The sequence below is a fragment of the Amphiura filiformis genome, chromosome 15 (assembly GCF_039555335.1).
Source record: "Amphiura filiformis chromosome 15, Afil_fr2py, whole genome shotgun sequence".
NCBI classification, from domain to species: domain Eukaryota; kingdom Metazoa; phylum Echinodermata; class Ophiuroidea; order Amphilepidida; family Amphiuridae; genus Amphiura; species Amphiura filiformis.
The window spans coordinates 52,209,627-52,237,509 of NC_092642.1; the positions used below are offsets into that span (position 1 = coordinate 52,209,627).

Consider the following 27,883-nt stretch of genomic DNA (forward strand, 5'->3'; position numbering starts at 1 on the left):
TAACGTGTGCTCGTTCAAGCATGGAGTCCAACTACATGTATGAAATCGGTGTCTTTGATATTACTAGAGCTATACCCGTATGCGTAAATGATTATTAAGCTCAATATGCCGGTATATTACTATAAAAATGGTATAGGCCTAATGCTATAGGGACTTTTATTGAGACCGATTCCTCCAATTTATTGTACCAAGTTTAAGCCCAATCCAGCTGATAGGATACTGTTTCACCCCATATGACCTTTGACCGCAGATGACCTGTGACCTCAGATGACATTACTTAATTACCGGTAGTTAATTAAATTAATTAATTTATATATTTACCTGTTTTACTGACTACTCTTTCTTTCTTCCTTCAAAACCCACAGTGGAAGATATTGCCTTAATATAGATTTTACCAAGTTCAAGTACATACATGTATCAGAATGCATCAGAGCTATTTATAGAACACAGGCAGCAAGTGCAATTGTTTAGACCATGGTCACTGACTTAGGCACTGTGAATTTTTGAAAATTCACATTTTCGCAGATTTACCGATCGCAACCAAATGTGATCCCCGCATTCACCAAAAGTAGCTTAGGACACTCCCCATATTTTCCTTGATCTCCCGTATAAATTACAGCCCAATCGGACCAAGTTTAAAATTTGACCTTTAACCTTCGACCTCCGATTTCGACCGAAGGTAGCGTAGGACACTCCCCATATTTTCCTTGATCTCCCATATGAATTACAGCCAATCGGACCAAGTTTAAAATTTGACCTTTGACCTTCGACCTCCGATTGCGACCGAAGGTAGCTTACGACACTCCCCGTATTTTTCTGCATCCCCCGTGCGAATTTGGCGAGGCTCGGATCAAAACTGACGGAGCCTTTGGCACACACACACGCACGCACGCCTGCACGCACGCAACATTAGGCAAATTATAGTAAGATGGATCTGCAGATGATGTAATACAGACAAACCCAAATGGGTAATTATTTTCGTTTTACTGTTATAAACTGGACTGCATCATTTTAGGATTTAACCCGAAGATCGTAATTACAGTTTGAATAATAAAAAAGTAGATAAATAAAATAGCATAAGCAACGGCAAGTGTATAGAATTACGAATGTAAGATGATTATTGCGATTAATTCTAATCGTATCTTAATTTCTGGTTGAAAAACAACCCATAATAATGATATGTAAAGAAATGTTACAATGAGTTGCGGCACTAACCGCACATTACGTTTTGTTACCTCCAGGATTTGATCATGTCTCACCTCCTTTTTCAACCAAATCGACGGTAAATAACTCTTGTAATGAGGGATCAACATTTAACCCCAAATTGCCTTAGGCAAAACTCACTTCCTGGGAACTAAATACTACACAAGGTCATAGATCATTTTTATGTAACTCATTGGCCCATTTGTATATGCCTCTAGCTATAATGACATCATTGTGATCTGCTCAACTCATTGACAGATACAAACCTCAGGAGGGAATTAATTTTTCTTCAACTCTCTCCAGGTAGTGAAACGTAATGATATTGTGAATCCAGTAAATGGTCATAAACAATAATGTCACAAACAATTTCAATGGTAAGGAATCGGATAGCAACGTTTGCACACTAATTTTTGTGTGACCTGAGAGCACATCAAACATATCGAATTGCACACGAGGAATGTCCTTCTGGTATCAAATAATTTTGATTTTTTTTTTAAAGTTTGCGATATAATACAAATTTTATTGTGATCTGCTCAACTCATTGACAGATACAAACCTCAGGAGGGAATTAATTTTTTCTTCAACTCTCTCCAGGTAGTGAAACGTAATGATATTGTGAATCCAGTAAATGGTCATAAACAATAATGTCACAAACAATTTCAATGGTAAGGAATCGGATAGCAACGTTTGCACACTAATTTTTGTGTGACCTGAGAGCACATCAAACATATCGAATTGCACACGAGGAATGTCCTTCTGGTATCAAATAATTTTGATTTTTTTTTTAAAGTTTGCGATATAATACAAATTTTATGGTAAATTATTAAAATTTGATATTTTTAAAATTTTTGACATTTAACAGTCCTTAAGGGATCTGGAATGAGCGTTTTGAGCGTTTCGACAGTATTTTTTGTGGGACATGAGAGCACATCAGACATATCGAATTGCATTCTGAATACGAAGAATGTCTTTCTGATATCAAATAATTTTCATTTTTGAAATTCACGATATAGTACAAATCTTATGACAAATTATTAAAATTTGATATTTTTCACATTTTTGATATATAACAGTCCTCGAAGTAAATTTTATAAATCTAATGATATATTCTTAAAATGTATGTAGCTGGGAGGAAAAGCCGACAATCAATTGAAAATTTTGACCTTTCATATTGAAGATATGGATTTTTTCCCCAAAAGACCTAATTTTTGTGTGTGTTTTGGGAAAAAATCCATATCTTCAAAAACGAAAGGTCAAAATTTTCAATTGATCGTCGGCTTTTTCATCCCACCTACATAAACTTCAAGTATAAATCATCAGATTTATAAAGTTTACTTCGAGTACTGTTAAATATCAAAAATATCAATTTTTAATCATTTGCCATAAAATGTGTATTACATTGCGAATTTCAAAAAATCAAAATTATTTGATATCAGAATGACATTCTTCGTATTCAGAATGCAATTTGATATGTCTGATGTGCTCTAATGTCCCATAATAAATACTGTCCAAACGTTCATACCCCATCCCTTAAAGTAAACTTTATAAATCTAATGATATGTACTTAAAGTGTATGTAGCTGGCATGAAAAGCACACCATCAATTGAACATTTTGGCATTTCATATTGAAGATATACATTCCTAATCCTAACATGACCTAATTTGTTGGTGTTTTGGGGAACAAAAGCCTTTAATACGAAAGGGCAAAATGTTTATATGATGGACGGCTTTTCATACATACGCTTTAGTTGAAGTAAACACCTCAACAAAAGTTTGGAACGTTTTTTCAAGCATCTATACTACTAAAATAATAGCCGTTAGATGTGTGTCTGTCTGTCTGTGTGCCTGTCCGGCTATGCGTTTCGCCGCGCTTCGACGCATGGTTCCGATATTTCAGACATATATGGGTACCGGGCGTGCGCTGTTTACCGGGTAGTTTTCAAGGTCATCGGAGGTCAAGGTCAAAGGTCAAAATTTGAAACTTTGTCCGATCGGGCCCAAACTTGGTGGGTGGCATCCTTGATACGAGGCGAATATATGCCCGAAATAAAATCGAGGTCGACCGAGGTCAAAGGTCATTGCAGAGGGGTCAAATTTCAAACTTTGTCCGATCGGGCTCAAACTTGGTGGGTCGAAACCTTCGTATGAGGGGAGCATGAAAAACATTATATGGAGGTCATCCGAGGTTAAAGGTCAAAGGTCATGGATTTCAAACTTTGTCCTATCGGGCTCAAACTTGGTGGGTGGAATCCTTGATATGAGGGGAATATATGTGCCAAACAAAATTGAGGTCAGCCGAGGTCAAAGGTCATGTAGGGGCTAAATTTAAACTTTGCCCTATTGGGCTTAAACTTGATAGGTGGAATCCTTCGTATGAGGGGAGCATGAAAAAAATTACACCCGAGGTCATAGGTCATCTGGGGTCAAACAGTATCGCTATCATGCCAGTGCTCTCACAGCATCAGGGCTCTCACAGCTGCAGGTGCACTAGTACTACTAAAATAATAGCCGTTGTCTGTCTGTCTGTGTGTCTGTCCGGCTATGCGTTCCGCCGCACTTCGACGCATCATCCCGATATTTCACACATAGCTGGGTATCGGGCGGGCGCTGTTTACCGGGTAGTTTCAAAGGTCATCGGAGGTCAAGGTCAAAGGTCAAACTTTTAAACCTTGTCCGATCGGGCCCAAACTTGGTGGGTCGACTCCTTGATAGGAGGGGAATGTAATGCCTGAAATAAAATCGAGGTCAACCGAGGTCAAAGGTCATTACGGAGGGTCAAATTTCAAACTTTGTCCAATCGGCCTCAAACTTGGTGGGTCGAAACCTTCGTATGAGGGGATCATGAAAAACATTAGGCCTATATGGAGGTCATCCGAGGTCAAAGGTCAAAGGTCATGGATTTCAAACTCTGTCCTATCGGGCTCAAACTTCGTGGGTGGAATCCTTGATACGAGGGGAATATATGCGCAAAACAAAATTGAGGTCAACCGAGGTCAAAGGTCATGTAGGGGCTAAATTTAAACTTTGCCCTATTGGGCTTAAACTTGATAGGTGGAATCCTTCGTATGAGGGGAGCATGAAAAAAATTACACCGAGGTCATCCGAGGTCAAAGGTCATCTGGGATCAAACAGTATCTCTATCATGCCAGTGCTCTCACAGCATCAGGGCTCTCACAGCTGCAGGTGCACTAGTCTATACTATAATAATCATGAGCTCTGTCTGTTTGTCTGTCTGTCCGGCTATACGTTTCGCCGCGCTTCGACGCATCGTTCCGATATTGCAGCCATAGATGGGTACCGGGCAGGCGCTGTTTACCGGGTAGTTTCCAAGGTCATCGGAGGTCAAGGTCAAAGGTCAAATGGGGGAAAATTCCCCACGTGGATACAAAGCAGCAAGTGGATAAAAAGAATCCAGTAGACAATCTACAACAAGTTTCAAGCTGCCCAAGCGGGTTTCATTCAGCTTTTGGATATCTGCCCAATTTGAAATGCACTGTAATGTCTACCCAGAATGCATTGCTGCAAATGATTTGTAAATTTCAAACTTTGTCCGATCGTGCCCAAACTTGCTGGAAATGAATAAGCGCCCGTACGCCAATAAGTGCCCACACCCCAATAAGTGCCCATACCCCAATAAGCGCCCATACCCCAATAAGTGCTCTCACAGCATCAGGGCTCTCACAGCCGCAGGTGCAATAGTAGGGTACCTGCAGGTAATATGGGACCATTAAGGACGTTTAGCTTATTTGCATAAAAACTAAAGAAGATATGCCCACAAGAGATTGTTATGATGAACAACCTGTCCTTTAAGATTAATAAAACAGGCAATGTTACCTTGTTTTTATATTTGTTTGGACGCTATGACGTCAAAATGACGTCATCGTCAAGTGTCCCATATTACCTGCATGTGCAGGTAATATGGGACACTGTGTTATCTCTATGGTGAAAATCAAAAAGTTCAGAAAATCACTCTTTTGTTCTAAAAACATTTTTGTTACATGATTTTGAATGTTAAATGCAAATTTCTACAAGAAAATTCAATTTTCTAAATAGTTTGCTTTTCGCATTGACAATGCACACAATTTCCTATGTGTCCCATATTACCTGCACCCATTCAGTTGAAAATCAGAGAAAATAATCATTTATAAAAGGAAAGTGCCACTTGTCAGTGGAATTTTACCTGCTGATAAGCTTAACCCATCACCTAAAGATCATAAAAAATGACAAATGCCCCTCAGTACCAGAGTTTTTGGATACACAATCATAAAATGTGACGTCATTGATTTTATATCAGGCCAAAAAAACGACATAATTTTTTGGGCAATTTCACTCCTTTTTGGCATTGATTTCCAAGAGTTTGATACACAGACTCCAAAACTGCATTTCTAGAAGCACAATTGATGTCTCTAAACACTTAACAAATCAACTTAAAGTGTTTACCTTCTCTAAGCTACTTTTTGTTAAAATGAAAACAGGTGTCCCATATTACCTGCTGTCCCATATTACCTGCACCTACCCTATCTATAATTATTTGTGACATGTTTATATCGTGTTGCATATCAATGGATATCTACTTTATTCCCCTTTACAATGATACTACATTTGAAACAATCACCCTTTTTACGGCTGAGTCCATCGTCACCGGTAATATTGAAGGTCTGTATATTTCCAAACTCTCGCGCGTGCGTTTGTTTTACATTGCACATTTGTCTCTGGATAATATGGTCTGTTTAAATTATTTTCCCATTTCCCCCCCCCCCCTAAGAATTTTTGGTATAATCCGAAAACGGCTTGATAAATTCTCTTGTTTTAAAGTTTGGAACATAGGCTAATTAGTTATGTATCAAATGAATAAATTGAAGCATAAAAAGCCTACGTAGAAAAACGAAACTTTTTTTTGGCCGACAATTTCATAAATGGCTGCATTTTGCAATGAAGATGATAAAACAGTAGCAACAAAAACCCGCTCACTTGATGCATAACTAATCAGACTATTTTCCAAACTTTAAAACAAGAGAATTGATCAAGCCGTTTTTGGATTATGCTAAAATGTCTTAGGGGGTGGGCTTACTTTTTTGGAACCGTTTACTACTACAAATAGTTATCTACTGCTGATATTGAAATTGATGAAGTAGTTATCTACTGCTGATATTGAAATTGATGAAGTAGTAATCTAATGATGATATTGAAATTGATTAAGTAGTTATCTACTGATGATATTGAAGTAGTTATCGTGTTTGAAATTCCACCTCTTACCGCCAAACCTTACGAATTCATTAATCCCTCAGACACTGGATCAAGGATCGATTAAAACGATTTTTTGATGAAATTGATGAAGTAGTTATCTACTGCTGATATTGAAATTGATGAAGTAGTTTTCTACTGCTGATATTGAAATTGATGAATTGGTTATCTACTGCTGATATTGAAATTGATGAAATAGCTACCCAGCAAACACAAAAACATTCGCAAATGGTTAGAATAGGTTGCCAGAAAATGTTGAAATGTCGGGTTGTACAAAGGGTATGTAAAGGGTATAAAATGGTTTTATAACATTCAAAAACACTTTTGATAACTTACTGCAAATATTCTAATATAATGTTATTTAAGTGTTGACAAAATATTTGGAAAAAATGTTTGCAAAAAACATTTTACAGTAACATTTTGAAAACATTAAAAAATATTTTTGTGTGTTTTCATACAACCGTTTAAAACGTTTTCTTGACCTTCATATAAATATAACCCGACATTTAATGTTATTAAAACATTTTTACCAAACCAAAACATACCGTAACCTGTTAAAAACATTTTAAAAACGTTTTGTGTTTGCTGGGTATCTACTGTTGATAGTGAAATTGATGAAATAGTTATCTACTGCTGATATAGAAATTGTTGAAGTAGTTATCTGCTGTTGATATTGAAATTGATGAAGTAGTCGTCTACTGAAGTAGTTGTCTACTGAAGTAGTTATCTACTTCAGATTCTGAAATTGAAATAGTTATCTACTGCTGATAGTGAAATTGACGTAATAGTTATCTACTGCTGATATTAAAATTGGTGAAATAGTTATCTACTGCTGATAGTAAAATTAATGAAGTAGTTATCTACTGCTGATATTGAAATTAACGAAGTAATTTAGTTATCTAGGCCTACTGCTGATATTGAAATTGATGAAGTAGTTATCTACTGCTGATATTGCCATTGATGAAGTAGTTATCTACAGCTGATATCAGTATAAGTGGTGTATTTACTGCTGATATTGAAATTGATGAAGTACCGTAAAACCCCGTCTACAAGGATATACCCAAGAAACGCCCTCAATAAAATTGGTTGCTTGTTGTATTTGGAGTTTGAGCAAATATATACTGGCACTGGGTGGCTATGCATTCCATCTAAGAATGTTGTAACACCAATCAATTGTATTGACATAATAACGACTGTTTCGTATATCAGGATCGTATAGCTCAATTGATAGAGCGTCAGACTTTGGAACTGAAGACATGCTGAAGAGAGCATGGTCCGGGCACCGGTTCCGTTTTTTCATTCTCGTTTAATTTTAACTTTTGACATGTTCTTTTATCTTTCTTCAAATCTACCTTTCTACTTGTAATTTTAGGTGCGTTTTTTTTTTTTTTATAGTTTTTTTATAGTTTTTTAGTAATTTTGTGGTTTTATAGAAACTAGTAAAAGCATTTATTCTAAATAATAGCGAAACCCACGGTTAGACAGATGTGTTGTAACTACTTGTCTGTCCTCGTCTTTGCAATAAAAACCTTTGTTGCACCTTTGTGCCATCCCAATTCTTGAGGTAGGGTGCGTTTTTGGCTTAAGCACGATTTTGTTTCTACTTGAAATGAATTCAAAATAAATATTGTTCTGTTGCCACAATTGCAGTTTTTTCAATAAAAAAAATAGATGAGGAATAATAATTATTCCATATTTGAATCTATTGTCCCATCAAGAATAGAGTGTCTTCAAAAACTTCAATCAATTCATCTGACAAAGGAAACTATTCTGGTCATTCAATTTTGTTTCGCTTGCACCTGTTATATCACAGGCGTTGGTAGAGAAGGCACACTTCTCTTGTCTTCACCGAAGTAGTGATGTAAACACTAACATGATTAATTACCATAGCTAGCAATGGACATACACTATTTTTTGTTCCACTTGAACCCATACTATAGGCTATTCGCTGTCGATGTGACGTAATTAATCGGATTAACTACCATAGCAATTGATGAATACAATTTCGAATATATAGCCCTGCACTTCATCGTTCACGTGGCACCAGAGAAGATGATAAAAGAGGAGGTCGCTCGCTGCCCACATCAAATAAATAATGTGTGCATCCGCCTATTGATGGAAACAATGATCTAATCCGATTGATCAACTAATACGATAAGTGGCTTTGCGAGTCACGACTGTCTAGCTCTAAACGACGCATGCCCGGATATCAATTTGTTACGTCAGTTGACCGCGAAATATAATTTCTGTATTGTTTGGCATGACTGGCTGCTAAGTTTGACCTGAGATCCCTGTGAAAAAGACCCGCATTTTGGATCCAAATAGCATTTTTTGGACACGTTTGGACACAAAACGGGAGTATATGGAGAAACTGACACGAGTTTGAATTACTGATTACACTGGTTTTATGTTTCCGTAAACTGCCGCAAATATTCAAATAGTTATCATTTAAATTTCTTTTCCTTTGACCTTATATTAATTTGACTGGAAAATTAATTATGCTTGACTTTCCATAACTTAACAATTTTTTGATTTTTTTAATGGGAGTTGCAATATATATAATGCTTCTTCACTCGTTTAAAAATCATGGTCACCCTGGTTAGTATTATTTTTTTTACACAAAAAAAGCATGATTTGACTGCAAAATTGGGACTTTAACGATGTACTTCCGTGTGTGGAATATTTTCTCCACTGGAGAGAACTACCAAATCAGACGAGCGTGTGGCGGATGAACAGATTACCACAAAGGAAGTTTCAAGTGGTGTTTTAAGTACCCCAAACAAAGAAAAGTGAATAGAGGTATGTGGGTAATCGGATTTATATGTTCGAGCGATCTCCTCTTTTCTCACCTTCCGGGCTCACCTTCTCTGTATAGACGAATCCAACAAGCCAAGTGATGGTCAGAATTTATTCGGCCATTATACGCTGGTGAAGTTGCGTAATTAATCGGATTAATTACCATAGCAATAGGTGAAAACAATTTTGAACATATCGCGCTGCGCTACAAGCAGGTTACACTCATCACCTGTACTGTGTATGTCTGCAATCATAGATTGAATACAATACTGGTCTTTTCAAAGATCTTACAGGTGCAGCATGATATGGTTCAATGAAGAGGTACCGCCTGAACGTATCAGTGTATAACGCGGTATATTCAAAAATTGTTTTCACCTATTGCTATGGTAGTTAATCCGATTATTACGTAACTTCGCCAGCGTATTGGAATAAAACAGGAGGATGTGAGTTCATAAGGGCAATGTCGGGGATAGGTCACAATCGATGTGGAGAGATGAGAGGTCCGACCAACAGCCATAGCGATTCAACTAATTCCAGCGGACGGTCTGTGGCTAGTAAGGAATCGTCTTTGACCACATGCGCAGATCTGTCTCGTCAGGAAGATATTTAATATCCCGAATTTATAATAGGCCTATGCCTACCAGTTCCATCGTATAACCGATCTGCTAGAGAATATTTGTTACCATGTTTAATAAATTCGTATTTATCGTATAATAAAATGTAGCCAAATGTATATTATGTGTCACACGGTTTTCTGCTGAACCACTAGCATCAGGCTATGTTACCACATCTATGACAATGACAAAGGTGAATTTTGATGATTTTTACGATCGTCCGGATGAGCAAATCACTGAATGGGTCTTTAGTTCCCTCCTCTCCTTATCCTGCCAATATTATATGAATCAAAGAAAATAAAGAAAAATAAAATTAAACAAGAAAAAAAAAGACAAAGAAAAGAAACAATAAAAGAAAAACAATAGAATAAATTAAACTAAATATGAAAAAAAAAATGATCACGAAAGGAGTCTTTAGAAAATGCAAGAAAATATAAATGAAAAGTTTGAACAATATTTTGTTTATAAAAGTTTGTGTGACCGTGATGAGGCTCGAACTCACCATCTTCCGATCTAAAGAACCAAAGTCTTATGCCTTGCCAAGTGAGCTATGCTCGTGAGATGCGAAATAAAGATAAAATAATACATTGTATACCTGCTTGTGTCGGTAAATGATTTGCTCAAATTCCATAATGATATAATATTGTGGAGGGCGCTAGAGTGAAATATGCTATCATCACAGTCGCTTCTATTCCTTATAGACGGGTTTCTACGGTAGTTATCAACTGCTGATATTGAAACTGATGAAATAACTATCTACTGTTGATAGTGAAATTGATAACGTAGTTATCTACTTCTGATATTTCACTGATATAGTTATCTACTGCTGATATTGAAATGGATGAAATAACTATCTACTGTTGATAGTGAAATTGATGAAGTAGTTATCTACTGCTGATATTGAAATTGATAAAGTAGTTTTCTAATCCCACTGTTGGTATTAACATTGATGAAGAAATCTACTGCTGATATTGAAATTGATAAATTAGTTATCTACTGTTGATAGTGAAATTGATGAAGTAGTTATCTACTGCTGATATTAAAATTGGTGAAATAGTTATCTACTGCTGATTGTAAAATTAATGAAGCAGTTATCTACTGCTGATGTAGATATCTAGGCCTACTGTTGATATTGGCATTGATTAAGAAGTTATCTACTGCTGATATGAAATTGATGAATTAGTTATCTACTGCTGATATTGATGAAGTAGTTATCTTCTTCTGACATTTCAATTGATGAAATAGTTATCTACTGCTGATATTGAAATTGATGAAATAGTTAGCTACTGCTGATATTAGAATTGGTGAAATAGTTATCTACTGCTGATAGTAAATTTAATGAAGTAGTTATCTACTGCTGATATTGAAATTGACGAAGTACCGTAAAATGGGGGTACCTTTGACCACTTTTCAGAGTTTTTAAACCACTGCTTCCAAACAAAATCCATTACATTTCTAATTATATCTTTTTATGACATTAGGGTTCCCTTCTACACCTTGAAGTTGAAAAGATTTTAAAATAATTTTGTAAGGGTGCCCTAGGGGTTAAAAATAGCCTGCCCAAAGTTACCCCGCATTTGGGCCAACATTGGTCAGAGTATTACATTCCATGAAGAAAAAAAAATTAAATTGATTTTCGCTGTATATGGACAAGTTGTTATTTTTTGTGACATTTGAACCCTTGCAAAATTAATCAAGCACACATCCTTGCTCGCAAATATCGATTGTTATTTTTTCTGAAAAAAATGCTCATTTTGGCCAAAAATCCCAATTTTTTTCCGTAAATTTCGAGGAAATTGGACATGAGCGACTACTATTTCTTCCAAATATATTTCTTAACAAATTGATATCAAATGACTAAAAACAATATTTCTGTACGAAAATATGACCATTTAAAAATATATTTGACTGACCAAAGTTACCCTGCTGACCGAAGTTACCCAATTTCCTTTTTAAGATTATAAATCATTTTTTCATGAATTAAATCTAAGACGAACTAAAATTTGCAACCCCCTTAATTGCTTGCGTTGTTGCTCATTTGCGTCAAAAGCCATTTGGTGGATTTAAAAACAATATTGCTGTACGAAAATATGACCATTTAAAAAAAAAAAATTTGACCGACCTAAGTTACCCCGCTGACCGAAGTTACCCCATTTTACGTTAGTTATCTAGGCCCACTGTTGATATTGGCATTGATTAAGAATTTATCTACTGCTGATATTGAAATTGATGAAGTAGTTATCGATTGATGACATGGAAATTGATGGAAGTGTTTATCTAATGCTAATATCGAAGTTAGTTATTCGCTAAATGCGCTACGCTTAAACGCGAATAAAACATTTTCATACGCGCTGCCGCTGTTTCCCTAAACATAATAAATACACACAAAAACAACATTCACATGGGATATGACGCCTTGTCGCAGCAGCTCTGGACTTGGTGTTGTGCTGAATTACGTGATACATGCTAAAAGCCTATCCTTAGGCCTGCGTACGGTACCGGACCAAAGATAAAATTAGGCTAGCTTAACCGACGAACACGACATTGAGAAACGCGTTCTTAAACATGTTAAAAAAACAAAACCGAACCTCGTTCTGTTGGGATCTGGAAAATCTACCGGTATGTCCTGGCTGTACTAATTCCAGGAAAAAAACCTACTCTTAAGCCTACTTACCAGACCAAGAGAAAAATTAGATCAATTTACCAACAAACTCCAAATTAGGAAAAAGCATTCTTAAAAAACAAAATCTAACCTTTTTCTCTTGAAATCTTGACAATTTACAGGTCTGTCCAGGGCGACCGCCAAGCGTAAAGTGAATCAAAAGTGATCACTTTCATTCTTCAATGAAACGCCTGAATAACCAATCGATCAATGCGATATTATTATACAATCGCTGAACAACTTTTGTTCAACAGCTGATAGCTCCGTAAGAAAATACATTTATTTACTTCTGATATTTCAATTGAAATAGTTAGCTACTGCTGATAGTGAAATTGATGAAATAGTTATCTACTGCTGATATTGAATTTGATGAAATAACTATCTACTGCTGATAATGAAATTGATGAAGTAGTTATCTACTAATGATATGGAAATTGATCAAGTAGTTATCTACTAATGATATGGAAATTGATCAAGTGTTTGTCTACTGCGTGAAGTTATCAAAACACTTTGATTAGAACACATTTCATCTTTAAAGATCGATTATAAATAATCTTTTCATGAATTAAATCTAAGACAAACTAAAATTTGCAACCCCCTTAAGGGCTGGGGTATGGACGTTGGGACAGTATTTATTGTGGGACATTAGAGCACATCAGACATATCGAATTGCATTCTGAATATGAAGAATGTCATTCTGATATCAAATAATTTTGATTTTTTGAAATTTACAATTTAATACACATTTTATGGCAAATCATTAAAAATTGATATTTTTGATATTTAACAGTACTTGAAGTTAACTTTATAAATCTGATGATCTATACTTAAAGTGTATGTAGGTGGGATGAAAAGCCGCGATCAATTGAAAATTTTGACCTTTTCATTATTGAAGATATGGATTTTTTTCCCAAAACACCAAAAAAATTAGGTCTTTTTGGGAAAAAATCCATATCTTCAATATGAAAGGTCAAAATTTTCAATTGACCGTCGGCTTTTCCTCCCTGCTACATACACTTTAAGAATATGTCATTAGATTTATATAATTTACTTCGAGGACTGTTATGTATCAAAAATTTGAAAAATATCAAATTTTTATAATTTGTCATAAAATTTGTATTATATTGTGATTTTCAAAAATGAAAATTATTTGATATCAGAAAGACATGCTTCAGTATTCAGAATGCAATTCGATAGGTCCGAGGTGCTCTCATGTCCCACAAAAATACTGTCGTAAACGCAATAAACGCTCATTTTAGATCCCTTAATTGCTTGCGTTGTTGCTAATTTGCGTCAAAAGCCATTTGGTGGATTAACCATGATGCCGGTCGACTGCAGATCCGTAGGGACACGCTTTTCAATACGGAATAAATGCTAACCTCATCGTGACATCATCCAAGCAACAAAGTTCATTTCCCATTGAAAAAGCGTTATCCGACGGATCTGCAGTCGACCATTCTGCCAGTGTTACACATTCGGCATTTTCAGTCGTTTCTTTTGGGTCTAATGTAATGGTAGATTGCGACACTTTTCTGCGAAGTGATGTAATAATCGGATAGGTGAAAACAATTTTTGAATATACCGCACTGCACTGGTACGTTGGCGCTGTACCTCTGCATTGACCATAATCATGCCGATAACTCGCACCTGTAAGATTAGTACCTTTGAAAATTCTGGTATTGTGTTCAATCTATGATTGCAGACATACAAATGTGATAAGTGCAACCTACTTGTAGTGCGGTACAATGTACTTAAAAAATTGTTTTCACCTATTGCTATGGTAGTGAATCCGATTATTACATCACTTCGCCAGCGTATTCTGAGCCCAACAGGCATTACATAATCTTATTCAACCCATTGTGGGGCGTTTTTCAAACATATACAGGCTACCGGGCGATCATGCTAAAGATGAGGCACAGATGAATTACCGGCAGCCTGGATTTGTTGGAAAAACGTCCCACGATGGGTTGAATCTACTATATTGTACACCCTTCATTAGGCTGAGTTCACATAGAAGTATCACGGTATTAAGCTATACTGAAATAAACTCATTCGATCAGGCTGAGTTCATATAGGAGTATACTATGTGAACTCAGCCTGATCGAATGAGCGTATTTCGTATAGCTTAATATGTCAGTTTACCCATTTTCTTCGTCTTATCAAATGCTTGTAACTTTACTTCTTGAGGTCACATTGCATTCAATGAGGTGTCATAATGTGCATAATTAGATAGTGCATCTATTAAAAAAATGAATTTACCCACATATGGTTTAGGTTTTTAAAATTTGGACGGTATACGCTGCACTAAAATCGAACACGCGCGATTCCCACTATACTATACTATACGCAGGTATACGGCCTTTTCGAATAGCTCTTATGTGACCCGGTACTATGAAATTGCCTTGCTCGATTGAACTATATACGCGTGCACCTGTAAAACGTGCCCCGTATACCCGAATAGTATACTTCTATGTGAACGCAGCCTTATGCAACAATTTGACACAACTTGACAAACACAAAAACATCACTGCAGATTTTTGTCTTGTTCACTTTTATTTGCATACTAACATACAATATGTAACCCCTGCATTTAACCTGTGTTTATTAAATCAACTTTCCCCTTAACATGGTTGAATTTCAAGATCTTAGTTGATGTACTCATTATTGACATACTTATAAAATGATGGGTCTATAATCAGATATCACAAAACACATGGATAAGAATACATAAGTTTCTTAAACTTGGGAATTATACAATATTTACATCTTTTTAACACCAGTACAAATAATTTGTATGTTTGTCATTAAAGGGCAAGTAAACTTCAACTTGCTACGTAAACAAGTCCTGATTTAAATCATCAAATTTAGTTATTAGTACAAAGTATCAAAAGTATTTTTAATGACAAGAAATGGTGGAATTCCTCTGGAATGTGATTTTTAACTATTATAACACACAAAGAGGACAACTTAATATTTAGTGGATATCCTGTTTAAAAACCCAACATGAGAACCACTAAAATCCAAATTTTATGTGCAGAAATAGTGACTGGCAATCATATGTCAAGGCAAGCAAGTTGATTCCCTGGCTTTACGGATATTTAGTTGACTAAGATGTGACTCCAGTTCAAATTAAATTTACTACCATTACCTCTGCTGGGAATTAAAGGGAATTGATCAACATCCCATTATTGTCCATTGTCTGATCAATAACCTGCACAGGAGTTATTATTGCCAGGGTATCATTTAAGTCTACCCTCAAATTTTTTTCATTCCTCATGGCCTACGGTACTGCATTTGTCATACCTCATGGCCTACTTCATGACTGAGAAGAGTAACTTTAGAGGAGCATTCATGCTCACTAGATCAGCCTCAGACAATGAACTATATTCACTGTATAAAATAATTGTTTAACTCGATGAAATGTCCTCGACATGTGAATAAACACAGTTTGTTCTGTGTATAATGAAGTACCATAGTAGTAATAATGCTAAATTTTTGACCCCATAACAAACCCTACTGAAGCTAAAACTAGTAACAACAAACACATGATTACACAAAATTATACAAGTGCAACAGAGAGTACGACACACTGAACGGAATGATGCTGTCCTGAGAAATGGGTTCCACTTAAATTAAAAGGGGTAATTTGAATGAAAAATGGCAACAAATGCACCTAGTTTACGTCTACACTTGGGTAGATTGGTGAAAAGTACTGGAACCCATTTATTAGGACAACTTACAAAACTTAATCTCAGTAAATCAAGTAGAAAACAACATCTCCTCTCGCAAATCTGTAGGACGTTTAGCTCAATAATATACACACTAAGAACTATCTTGTAAGAAATACAAAAAGCAAGTAGTTTCTTTGCAGCCAGACTACTTGGTAGCCTTTTCTGAGGCTTTCTTCCGAGAATGGGCTTTACCAGTTGAAATCCATACATCCCATATGGAAGACACGATCTTAATCTCCCACATGGAGTGTGAATTTCATAAGGGGTGCCTAATTTAGGTTGTTTTCCCCTCAATATTGTCTATTTTTTCAAGAGCTCTTCCGACTTTCTACCAACGCTGCTTTCACACTTGGAAACAGAATCAAATATGCTATCTTGACGTGTTGGCTGTCATCGTTATCTTACAAAATCGCAGAGTGACAGAAATTCCTTACATCAAGAGGGTATACTTGATGAACAGTCTTGGGATTCAGCACTATCATCTATCCTGGAGACACATGAAGAGTCTCTACCTGAGTCGGAACAATTTTAATGCATATTTCAGTATTTGCTCGCTGAATTTCACACTCAGGGCATTTCACATTCAGAACTTGAATTCTGGCATAAATTAAGGTTAAAGCATGACAAACATTTCAGAAATATGCATTAACATTGCCTTCAACGTAAAGATGACACAGAATGCAACGTCGGCTTCAACAAATCAAGTCCATTTACAGTGATCAATGACATACCAACCAGTAACAAAGTTTATCTCAATATGCATGTACTCATAGAATAACCTTTCAATGGGTTGGATACTCATCCACACTAGGTCAACTTGTTTTTAGCTTTGGGTAATGAACTATGCCACTGGAAATGAGACACTTGTGGTTCACAGTGATGATGAATGTGTGTAACAGCGCCATCCTTGACAGAATCACATTTAAAACTGCGAGCTCAAACAAGGCCAAATTTGGGCGCATTTAGGACAGATGCTTGAGAGGTACTTAATGTTTGCAGCCAGACCTTGCATTTGAATTGAATTCTTAGTATGAGTAGTCATCACCTCCTCCCATGCCCATGCCATTATTGTAGGTGTCATAGGACCCAGCGTCTGCACCATTCCCTAAAAAATAAAATCAAAGACCACAAAGGCAAATATGACGGGGTTAACAACATATTTATATTTCTATAAAACAATCATGCACCCAATATTAACAACAACAATAACTACTCCCATCCCTCCCCACTCCAGTTCAGTAGGTAACCATTAAATACAATGGCTGTCTTCCATTGCTCAACTACATAATACGGTATCCGGGTCTATCCCCACATACACATACCTACTAGCACCTGTACCCACCAGTGTTCGAAATAAGCACTTATCCTCTTGTCCAAAAACCACTGGGGACAACCATATTGAGATATGTACTTATCCCCTGGACAACCACTAAATTGCACTCAAAAACATGATATAAATTTGGGGACAACCAAAATGTTTTGAGGACAAGCAGAATTCATGCTTTAGTTATCCTCGGGACAACCTCCATATTTTCCTTATTTCGGACACTGGTACCCACCCAAACAAACTCCTCTTGAATTATACATCAGCACAATTCTTTGCAAAACAGGAACTTATGTCTCTTATTTACAATAGGTCTTTCATAACTATTTACAAGTAGGTGTAACTTGAAAACAATGTTACTCCATAAAATGTGCACGATCTCTTTAATACCAGAGCATTGTGCAATACTGCACAGCACCGAATACAGTTGCATGATTTATCTTATTTTTCCTCTCTATGATCTGCAAACCATAATCTGTGTGTTTGCTACATAAGAGCTTCATTTCTCACACGCCTCGTTTGCTCAATCAAGATATAAATACATAATATAGTATAGAAATATCTATTTATAAACACATGACACAGTTACATATCAGACATGCGTGTAATTTTTGTGTCTCAGTTGTAACCTCCGTAGTTTCCCCCACGGCCACCACTACCTCCACCACCCATCATGCCCTGGCCCATGTCCATGTCTTCATAAAATGCCGAGCTGCTGCCGTTCTGGTTACCTGTCAAGTGACAGACACACAACGACAACACGTCGGTCAAGTTTTCACGACGGACTGAAAGGGAAACTGGGTACCTGATGGTGGGGCGACACAAGGGTGAGGTGTAGGATATTTTTCTTAATTAAATTTTTAATATTTTTTAAGCAAACTTTATGTAGTTCAGAGCAGCCACTTTTTAAAAACAGCAAACTTAACCATGATCTTATTTATAGATTTTAAAGTAAAATGCAATAGCATAAAGAAAATAATCAAACCAATTCACAGAGGATTGGAAAAATTCAATTATCTTCATCAATACAGAGTAGGTACTGCTTTTAAGATTAAGTATCAAAGAGCAAATTATTATTTACCTGTACCATAGCCGCCACTTCCAAAGCTTGTGTAGCCGGTGCCGGCCCCTGACAGCATGCTTGATTGGCCACTGAAGCTGCTACCTGTGCTTTGCATACCATAGTTACTAGTGCTTCCAGTCCCATATCCACCACCTGGTTCACAAAGAATGACAAATAATATGCATGTTTCAATACTGCATAGTGGAATATTTTGGCAGTAGTGATCCACAGGATCATCCCCAACTTTTCTCAACAAAAAAAGTGGAGATTTTATACCACTGGAAACCTCTGGCTACATAATGTTTATGTACAGAAAATTACTCGCAGATTTATTTGTTTAGCAAAAACATCGTGAAATTTGAATTATGTTCTTCTAGTGCACCAGAACGAAATTACAACACACTGTCTATGGAGCAGTGTAATACACATAATCATGCATAACTCACAAACGCAAAATCGGAATCAACTGAAATTTTGGGAATAAGCTTTTTTCGTGGATATCTACTGAGGATGCTAGGATCATGAAATACTCCTGTAACTTGTCACCATTGGTCAAGTTCACAACAGTTTTGCCACCACCTCGAGTTTTGGGATTAACATTTTTACCGAAGGCCAACATTAAGGCCAGAATACATTCCAAAGTTTTTGTGTGTTTTCCTTGCAACAAACACAGCGTTTTCCGGTTCACTGCTGCAATCCCTTCTCTTTGATCTGACAGCGGTTGTCGTAATGCCAATGCCAAGATGCCAGCAAGACGTTGAAGGGCCCCCCATATGCTTCTTTGATATCCTTACCTAGAGCACTACCACCACCACCGCCGCCGCCGCCGTATCTTCCACCACCTCCAGATGATTCTTCTGATTTCAGGAACAGTTCAATGTAGCGATGACCCATGTTCTTCTTGTCCTTGGACATGGCTGCCAGAGCCTCGGTGTGGGTAGCAAAGTCAACGTGGGCATTGCCGCTGTTCTGGCCCATGTCGTTCTTGTGGATGGCGATCTGGACTGGATTGGCTATGCCGCGGAACCACTGAAAGGCAAAGTATATTTTGCTGGTTGTTATTTGGAATCGAGAAAAAGCTTCATAGCAGGGGTCAGCCTAAGATTTTAGGATTGCGGTTTAATTAACTAAAATGCCCTGCGAATCTAGAAATCCTTAGGTGCTGTATTTGTGACAACATCTGCAATTTTATCCAGCCAATCAGATTTGAATGAAATGGCATGGATTTACCTCATTTGTTCGGCTCAAAATTAAAATGGCACATTTGATAAGAAAAAGAAAATTTGTTCAGAAATCTAACAATACTGCTAGGGTGTGTTCACACCATGCCCATTTTCCCCCGGGTGCTAGGTACAACTCAGGGTCAATTTCACAAAACTTTTAACCCTTTGCAACTCAAGTAACCGTTTGTAACGTTAAAATACCCAAAACTAGACACAACTTATAAAGAGTCCCTGTAGTAAATCCCTATTACTTCCAAAGGGTACAGTTCGTAAGTTCCGAACAATTTCAAGACTTACAAAGCTTTGTAAAGTTCGTGAAATGGACCCCAAGTTTGCATGCATCAATCAACCTAAGCCTAGGAAGGAACCAGTCACAACTTGCAACCCGGCTCAATTGTAGCGTGAAGTTGACCGTGAACAGAAATTCTTTGTTCAACACATATTACTGGAAATAAACATAGCCATTATCAATCCCATTCTATTGTTTCTGGCTGCACTGTGAAACATTATCATTATGACAGAATGTATGTGTACATATGTGTATTTTCAGTAGGCCTTACGCCAAAATAATCAACCTGCATCAATTTTCTTCCTTGAGAGAGTGGCTGTAGTTCAACACGGGACCCAGGTCGAACCTGAATTCTGGTTTCAACATGCCCAAACGGTGAACTTTGTTTATACTCTCATTCCTACCTCTCTGATAGCATCATCATCTGCTCTGAAGGGAAGTCCTCTCATGAACACAGCATGTCCTGTTTCACTGACGAAGTCCTGACCATCGCCGCCGCCGAATCCCCCACCTCCTCCACCACCGCGGCCTCCACCGAATCCCATGGCTGAAGTGCAATAACAAAAACAATCAGTGGGTCTGAGAGAAACTCGTCAAGATCCTACATTTTAAGTTGCCTTAGACAATAAGCCGGGTAAGATTTATTCCTGGCATTTTCCCCGAATAATAACCAAACGACCCGTCCAAAACAATTTGGAAGTGAAATTTTACTGTGAATAAAGGTGTTAGTGAACGCGATTCTCCCAGCGATACTGGGCAACATAGGGTGCAAAATTTGTGGCATTTCTAACTCAGTTCTCACATCGGGGTAACGTCTGTACTTTTGTATTGTTTATTTAATTTATTTGTAAACCTCACAAATGCAGCTCCAGGACTAATAAAATCAGTCATGGAGTTGAACTTGAGCAATGTACACACCTCTTGATGCTCCTCTGCCACGCCCACCTCTGCCCCTTCCTCTGCCGCCTCCCATACCCATACCACCTCCAAATCCACCGCCACCACCATATCCGCCGCCGCCGCCACCGTATCCACCACCACCGTAGCCTCCTCCGCCTCCGTAACTAAACTCATCATCATATCCACCACCTCCATAACCTGGGGGAAATCAAATCAAACAATTTATCTAAGGAAAGACGTAGAAGAGATTATTTATAAGGATTATAGCCATCTTTTGCGTGTAAACATTTTCTGGGTAATATGTTCCCCCACAAGTGCTCGAGAATGCAGTAAAGGTAAATGTCGGTTTTTTTTTTTAATGTCAGGAACTGCCTTTTGAGGAGAGCGAGAACAATCGCTCTCTACTGCTCTCCTTAAATCTGATATAGGAGAGTGATTTTTAGCTCTCCTTAGTTGACCATTCTCTCCTTACATTCTATTGTAAATGCTCTGATCAGCTCTCCTTGAAGGCTCCAAGAGTATTTAAATGCTCTCCTGCAAATTCCAAAAGACAGTCCCTGTTATGTCCAAAATATATTGCCCAGATTCTCTTTACTATTCAGAATCAAACATCATTCCCATTCTTTAGTAATACCTGCATCCCAAACACCAACCTTGATTCTCACCTCTGTATCTGCGCTCAAATCCAGAGCGTGGTCCACCGCCATAACCGCGTCCCCCGAATCCCCCCCCGCCACCACCAAAGCGATCGTAGGGACTTGGTCTCTGGCCGCCGCCCATGAAGCCGCCTCCGCCGCCGCGGTAGCCACTCATTCTTTTGGCTTGCATTACTTCATCCTGGTTACTTCTAAAGATTTCAATGTATCTGTAGAAGTTTGAAGAAGCAGGATCAAGTGTCAGTACACGAAATAAACATAATCAGCTGGCTACAATTGTGTGCATTTTCCACTCGATGAAACTTATATTTTTTTTCAGCAGTTGAGAATGCACAACATAGACCAGCAACAGTATTCTTTTTCTTTTAATTCAACATTAAAGACGTCACTGCAAGCATTACACTAAAACTACAGCCTGGTGAAAATATCTTTTAAAATAAAAATATTATTTAGCAATTTTAAAAACAAACGGAAAATCCTACTCCAAAAACCAAATGAATGTTATTATCATCCAAAATGATGTTACAAACCAATCATTTGACGTTAATTTTGAATTTATGTTTAGGTTAGTATCTTGTCTAAATAATAATTCCCTTGATCAGTTTTGTCAGGAACTTAATTAAATACTACACCTTACACTAAGTTTACCACCAAAAATACACTAACTCTCAGGGCTCCCTGTAAGAACTGTCCCTCCCAGCATTTACCAATACCATGAACTTTTCTGGGTTATTCTGAAAAATTGTCCGCCAAAAAATGGGAAAGCTGTCATCCGTATGCTAAAACATGCCGAGTCCTCATAATTTCACCCACAGCAAGAGTGACTCAAACATTTGTCATATTTGGTTTTATTTTTTAGCAGTTTTGACTTCATTTCAAGCAACCAGTTTCCAATGAAACATTTTTGTTTTTATTTGCAATTTTATTATAATAATTTTGCAGGACTTTATCAGACTGGGGCAGTGCAGAAATTATCAATTGGTGTGCCTGCGAAGCTGCTAAGTTCAACAAATTATCTTAATTTTTTTTTGGAACCCTTTTAATCATTGGTCTTCAAAGAAATTGCTCCATTCAAAATGACTAGCAAGTTTGGTTGTTTCTGCACACATTGTTTTGGTTTTTTTAACCTCTGAGTAAATGTAACCGTTTCATCATTATTACGAGGACCCTTAACTGGGAACCCTGATGTACTTTTTTAAACAGAGAAGAGGTAAAGAGGAATTAGTGTCTATGGGCACTTGTTGCTACTGTACTATTTATAAAACACCAATATTTGTAAGTTTACTCAAATCTAACTAGCATATTTGATTTTAGACGATATATCCTCTCATTATAAGTCACACCAAGCTCAAAGAAAATGCTAATAAATAACCAGCCTAAGCATGTGATGCACCATTTTCACCCATACACTTGCTTTATCTGAAATCGTTAAAACGGCACCACAAACTACTTGCTTGGATCAGCCTAATTTGTAAAGCTATATCTACGATATTGTGACCCAACTATTTAGCAACAGATTTACACTACGTATCTTACTTCCTATTATTCACCTACATATTTTTTAAATCCTAGCCGTAATATTACCAAAAAATAAATCAAGTGCCCAGTTTAAGAAAAAAAAGAGGAAAACTCTAAATATATCGTACTAAGGTAACACTGCCAACCGACCGAGGGCGCTAACTGAACCCCCTTTGGTTGCCATGGTTACTGGCCAACAAAACCATCCCCACCTGTGCCCCATCGTTTGCTTGTTTTTTTCCAAAGCCTTTTCGGCAATTTCTTTGCTGGCAAATTGCACATAGGCTTCCCCTGTATTTCTCAATTGGTTGTCCTGTAGAAATGTTATCGAATTGGCGACTATCTCCAAATCTGTGTATAGAGACGAAGGAACCACACCACACCGACACAACCCGGCCCGCACCGATCCCATCCGACGAATTCATCACCATCACCCCAAACCACAACGCCACCCAGTGAAGGAGATCATTCCCGTCCAGCCACCCCAGATAGAGCCCCGGCAATAAAAAAGGAAAGGAGGTACAACAAATATGTATGGTTGTGAATGTCATTGTATGTGGGTAACTACCCAAAAGCTATACAAAACACACAGAAAACAAATACGGGTAAAAAATAAACAACAATCGCATGATATGTCAACACTGTGAACAATATAAACGCTTCCAATCCAAAATGTTAATGTTGTCAATTGTGCAAAGTTTTTTCAAAGTTGCTATTTCACATGATATGTAATGTTGTCGGCCTTTCTGTAGTTTGACCCTCATTTAGCTGCTTTTTGTGTGACAATATTGCAAAAAGCATGCACCAATATGATATTAAAATGTTACAGGATTTTATTGCTGCAATTTGACTTCCATCATTTCACAATGTAACAATATTTAGGTTTCCTTAAAGGGCCGTATTAACCACCCCAACTACATACACCAGGGAGGTGTTCATAATTGGATAATGGCATTTTTTACGATCTAGTATAAGGAATTTGACAACTTGTAAACAGGTTTGAATCTTGGAAATAGAAAAAAGGTCAATAAGGTCAAATTTTATGGGTGCTATTGGTGACAGATATGGTGCTTGGCTGGCCTGGTCACCAATTACGGCCCTTTAACAAAGCTGTCAGAAATTTTTCAATGATGCAAACATAAATGCCACATCTTTTCTTTTGAGGATCAAGTCATGCAGTTATGATGGCAATTCAAATCATTTTGGTTAGAGATTATATGCATGCAGTCATGATGTTAAAACAAAATATTGCCAGATTGCTTTTTTTATTTGATTTAAAAAAGGCACATGTCAGCATGCAATGTTAGGATGCTCATAACCCCTTCTTAGCAGTTAAAATCCAAAGCCAGGGTCAAATTTAAACTTAATTTTTGGTGAACTATCCTCTGTTAATGCATATTGTGTTATTGGTCAAATTTCACTAATCACATGCATAGTTCATACTTTGCATAAAATGATGTATACCATTTCATCTGACACTATGAAACATTGGGATAGAATTCTCTTGCTAACCAAAATAAATGCAACAATATTAGATTGTTTGTTTTCTTGTTTAATTAACATACACTAGGCTCAAGTTCATCCTCAAGTACATCTCTTTGTCATTTGCACTTGTAAACAAATTGATATCTACGCACAACATGCAAATGCACACTACATGTAAAGCATTACTACATTCATACATTGTAACAAATTCTTCTAAATTTGCCTTCCAAATGCCTCATAAAATAATCGATAAACGTGACAATTTTTTGAAGGGTCATGCAGAGATTGTGCGGATGTAAACCCCTCACTTTGCTTTGTTTATTTACCCTGTAATCAACCGACAAAAAACTTTTTTTTTTCATATATCAGATGAGAACTTGAGGAATTTCTTGTCTTGGGAAAAACACTTCTGTGCAGGTAATACAATTAAAACTTGGAAACAATGTGCAAGATAGGCCTACGAACACTAAAACAAATTCACAATAGACCAACCGACAATTACAGCATGAATTCAAAGGGCTGTTTCATAGAATACCATCCAGGAGCTTTTATCAAATTCATTTTCAATGATCAATTTTTGTACTTTATTCAAAATATCTCTGCATGTCGCTTCAATAAAACAAAATGCACTGACAGTATGACACATTATTTTTCTATCTACAGGCCTGTCAGCCCTGTGATAAAACTGGGGATTGACATTTTGGAGATAGCATTTTACTTTTTATGGCTTATAACGTCAATACGGGTGGAAAAAAACAAACCTGTGTTTGTCTTAATTGTTATCTGTGACATCATTTGCCATTAACAGTGAAATGATCGTCTCCAAATTGCAAGTATGAGGTCCTTTAGTAAAACACAATTAATTAAAAAATATTTTTAATATCGTCGTTGGGTAGGAAAAACCTCTAATGTGTCATTGGCCCCTTAACATGTTTAAAGCAAAACATCTTATGTAACCTGTTTGTTTTAAACATGTTCAGGGGCCACAAGCACATAGGAGGTTTTTCCTTCCCAACAACAGTATTCCATGGGCATCAAGATCAAAAAGTTTGAACAGAAAAAGTCCCCAAAACAATACTGTAACACCTACCGCCAAAGAACTGTGCAATTTCTACGGATGAAGCACCAAACGGCAGCCCTCGGAGCCTGAGCCAGCCGTCACTGTTTTTAAGTGATGTTGTGCCACTTCTCTTTGTCACCCATTCCATCTCACTAAGTTTTGAGCGGAATACTGAAGGAAAAAAATAAGTGCAGCAAAATGAGGTAAATACGAAAATGAGGTAAAGTAGCGAATAAAAACAAGTGGCTTCTCAGTACACGCTTTTGAGGCTGCAAAAATTGTGCATGTTAAAGCAACTTTCACTCTCCTCTTTTCCTGTCAAATAGCTTGCTCTTGGGTCTAGCAGATAAACCAATATGGTTTTGTGATAAGTTACAAGCCCAATTGCTCACAAAGAATAGGTCTGTCAATTTCTAGTTGATCAGGGTTGTCACTACTAAATTTCTACTAATGCCGGTCGGCATTAACCGCCACCACTGCCAGCAGTTGCCGACTGGCACTCAATCAAAATAAGCAGCTCCCTTCCGACTGGCTCAAAATTGAGCAAGTATTGTTTGATTATGTACAGAATTTTGCAAATATTAAAAATCTAGGCCAAAATCTTAATTTTTACATCCACATAAAACGTTCACTTGATCATTTTTGACAGCCATTGTTGTAGTTAAGCCAGTGGGTGGCGCACTAAAATGTACATGTCCCAGATGGGCGTTTTCTTGCTAGTACAGCCCAACCCTGCGGTTAATGTATAATGTACTCATAATGTATACTTCTCTGCTGAAAACTTACCTTCTACGTATCTGTGACCCATGTGTTGGTTGTGTTTCTTCATGGCCTCTTCCAAATCGGCACCTGTTTCCAGCTCTACAAAGCACTCTCCAGATGGTCTTCCCTCTATTGTGTATGTGAATTTGATGCCCTCCTGGGCATTTTTTATGTTGACACCTGTACGACACATTGCAAAAACCAGACTTTGTATTAAGCATGGACATCACCAGTGTTTTCCATACTGGGTATCGTAGACAAAAACATATCACAATATCGGCTGTATCGCGATATTTTTATTTGCTTTTAAGTTACCCAAGTTTCAAAACTTGAGCGCGCACAATTTGACATTAAAAAATCACAATGAAATTACTCATGGCAGCACATGAAAGTATGCTTTAAGTAGGGTACTACACCTCGCAATAAATTTGTATATTTTGCATTTTCTCAAAACTAATAGTGGTAACAAAAGTTATGTATATTATTAGGGCAAGGAATCTAATTACTACACTGGAATTTCAGTGACCCAAGACAAGCGGTTTGTTATTTATGATAAGAAATAAGGTACCGCTAGGATGTACCTCGCTTCCTATCATATATACTGAATCGCTTGTCTTGAGTCACTGATATTTCAGTGTAGTAATTGGATTCCTTGCCCCAATAATATGTATAACTTTTGTTACCAGTGTGTTATTATTTATAAAAATGCAAAAATAGTCACAAATTTACCACAGGGGTGTAGTACCCCCTTAAACACAAATATTATTTCAGATTCTAACCAATTTACTTGTACAGTCAAATAAGTTCTCATTTCCTCCATTACAGATGCACATTCAAGCTGATATGATATTTTATGTGTACAATCAAAACCAATTGAAATAAACAATGTACCCGGTATGCAATGTCATGTGAGACGCTATTTTAAACAAACGAAAAACCTACCTTTAAAGAAATCTTGTACTTCTTGTGGTGTACATGACCATGGTAGGCCACGGGCCCTCACAACAAAACCGTCTTCGTCACCCATTGTGTATGTATTGATGAATTACCCTTTTACCTTTGGAAGAAAATATAAATTATGAGCAATTAATGTTATGGACAATGTTGATTTCTAAAAAAAAAAAATATCAAAAATTTCTCATTGCAATACCAAATTTCTCTAATTTCAAAACGTTTCACTAATTCTCTGCCGGCCCATTTTCATATTTTTTATTTCTAGGTACATGTATACGTTTCTTACTTTCGTAAAATTGTTTTGGTGGCTTCCCTGAAATTGGAATAGCCGTTTTTACTTGTCGTGAAAAAGAATTTTTTTGGCAATCTTTTCTTTTAGACCACCCGAGGTATATATTA

General features: G+C 37.0%; 1 protein-coding gene across 3 annotated transcripts; it reads right to left on the minus strand.

The window, feature by feature from the left end:
• Positions 1-15,053: 15,053 nt before the first annotated feature.
• On the minus strand, positions 15,054-27,614 carry LOC140171823 (heterogeneous nuclear ribonucleoprotein F-like). 3 transcript variants are annotated; one of them, XM_072195155.1, is made up of 10 exons: positions 27,473-27,614; positions 26,555-26,710; positions 25,799-25,939; positions 23,436-23,574; positions 21,703-21,914; positions 21,068-21,247; positions 20,554-20,696; positions 19,432-19,666; positions 18,656-18,790; positions 15,054-17,355 (listed from the first exon to the last, which is right to left on the minus strand). In XM_072195155.1, exons 1-10 carry the CDS (start codon positions 27,555-27,557, stop codon positions 17,276-17,278), a joined length of 1,506 nt encoding a protein of 501 aa, XP_072051256.1. In that variant the 5' UTR covers positions 27,558-27,614; the 3' UTR covers positions 15,054-17,275. The 3 variants fall into 3 exon arrangements, with proteins under 3 accessions (XP_072051256.1, XP_072051254.1, XP_072051255.1); XM_072195153.1 differs by lacking the exon at positions 15,054-17,355 and adding an exon at positions 17,813-18,305; XM_072195154.1 differs by lacking the exon at positions 15,054-17,355 and adding an exon at positions 17,814-18,305 and having other exon boundaries at positions 21,715-21,914.
• Positions 27,615-27,883: the final 269 nt, after the last annotated feature.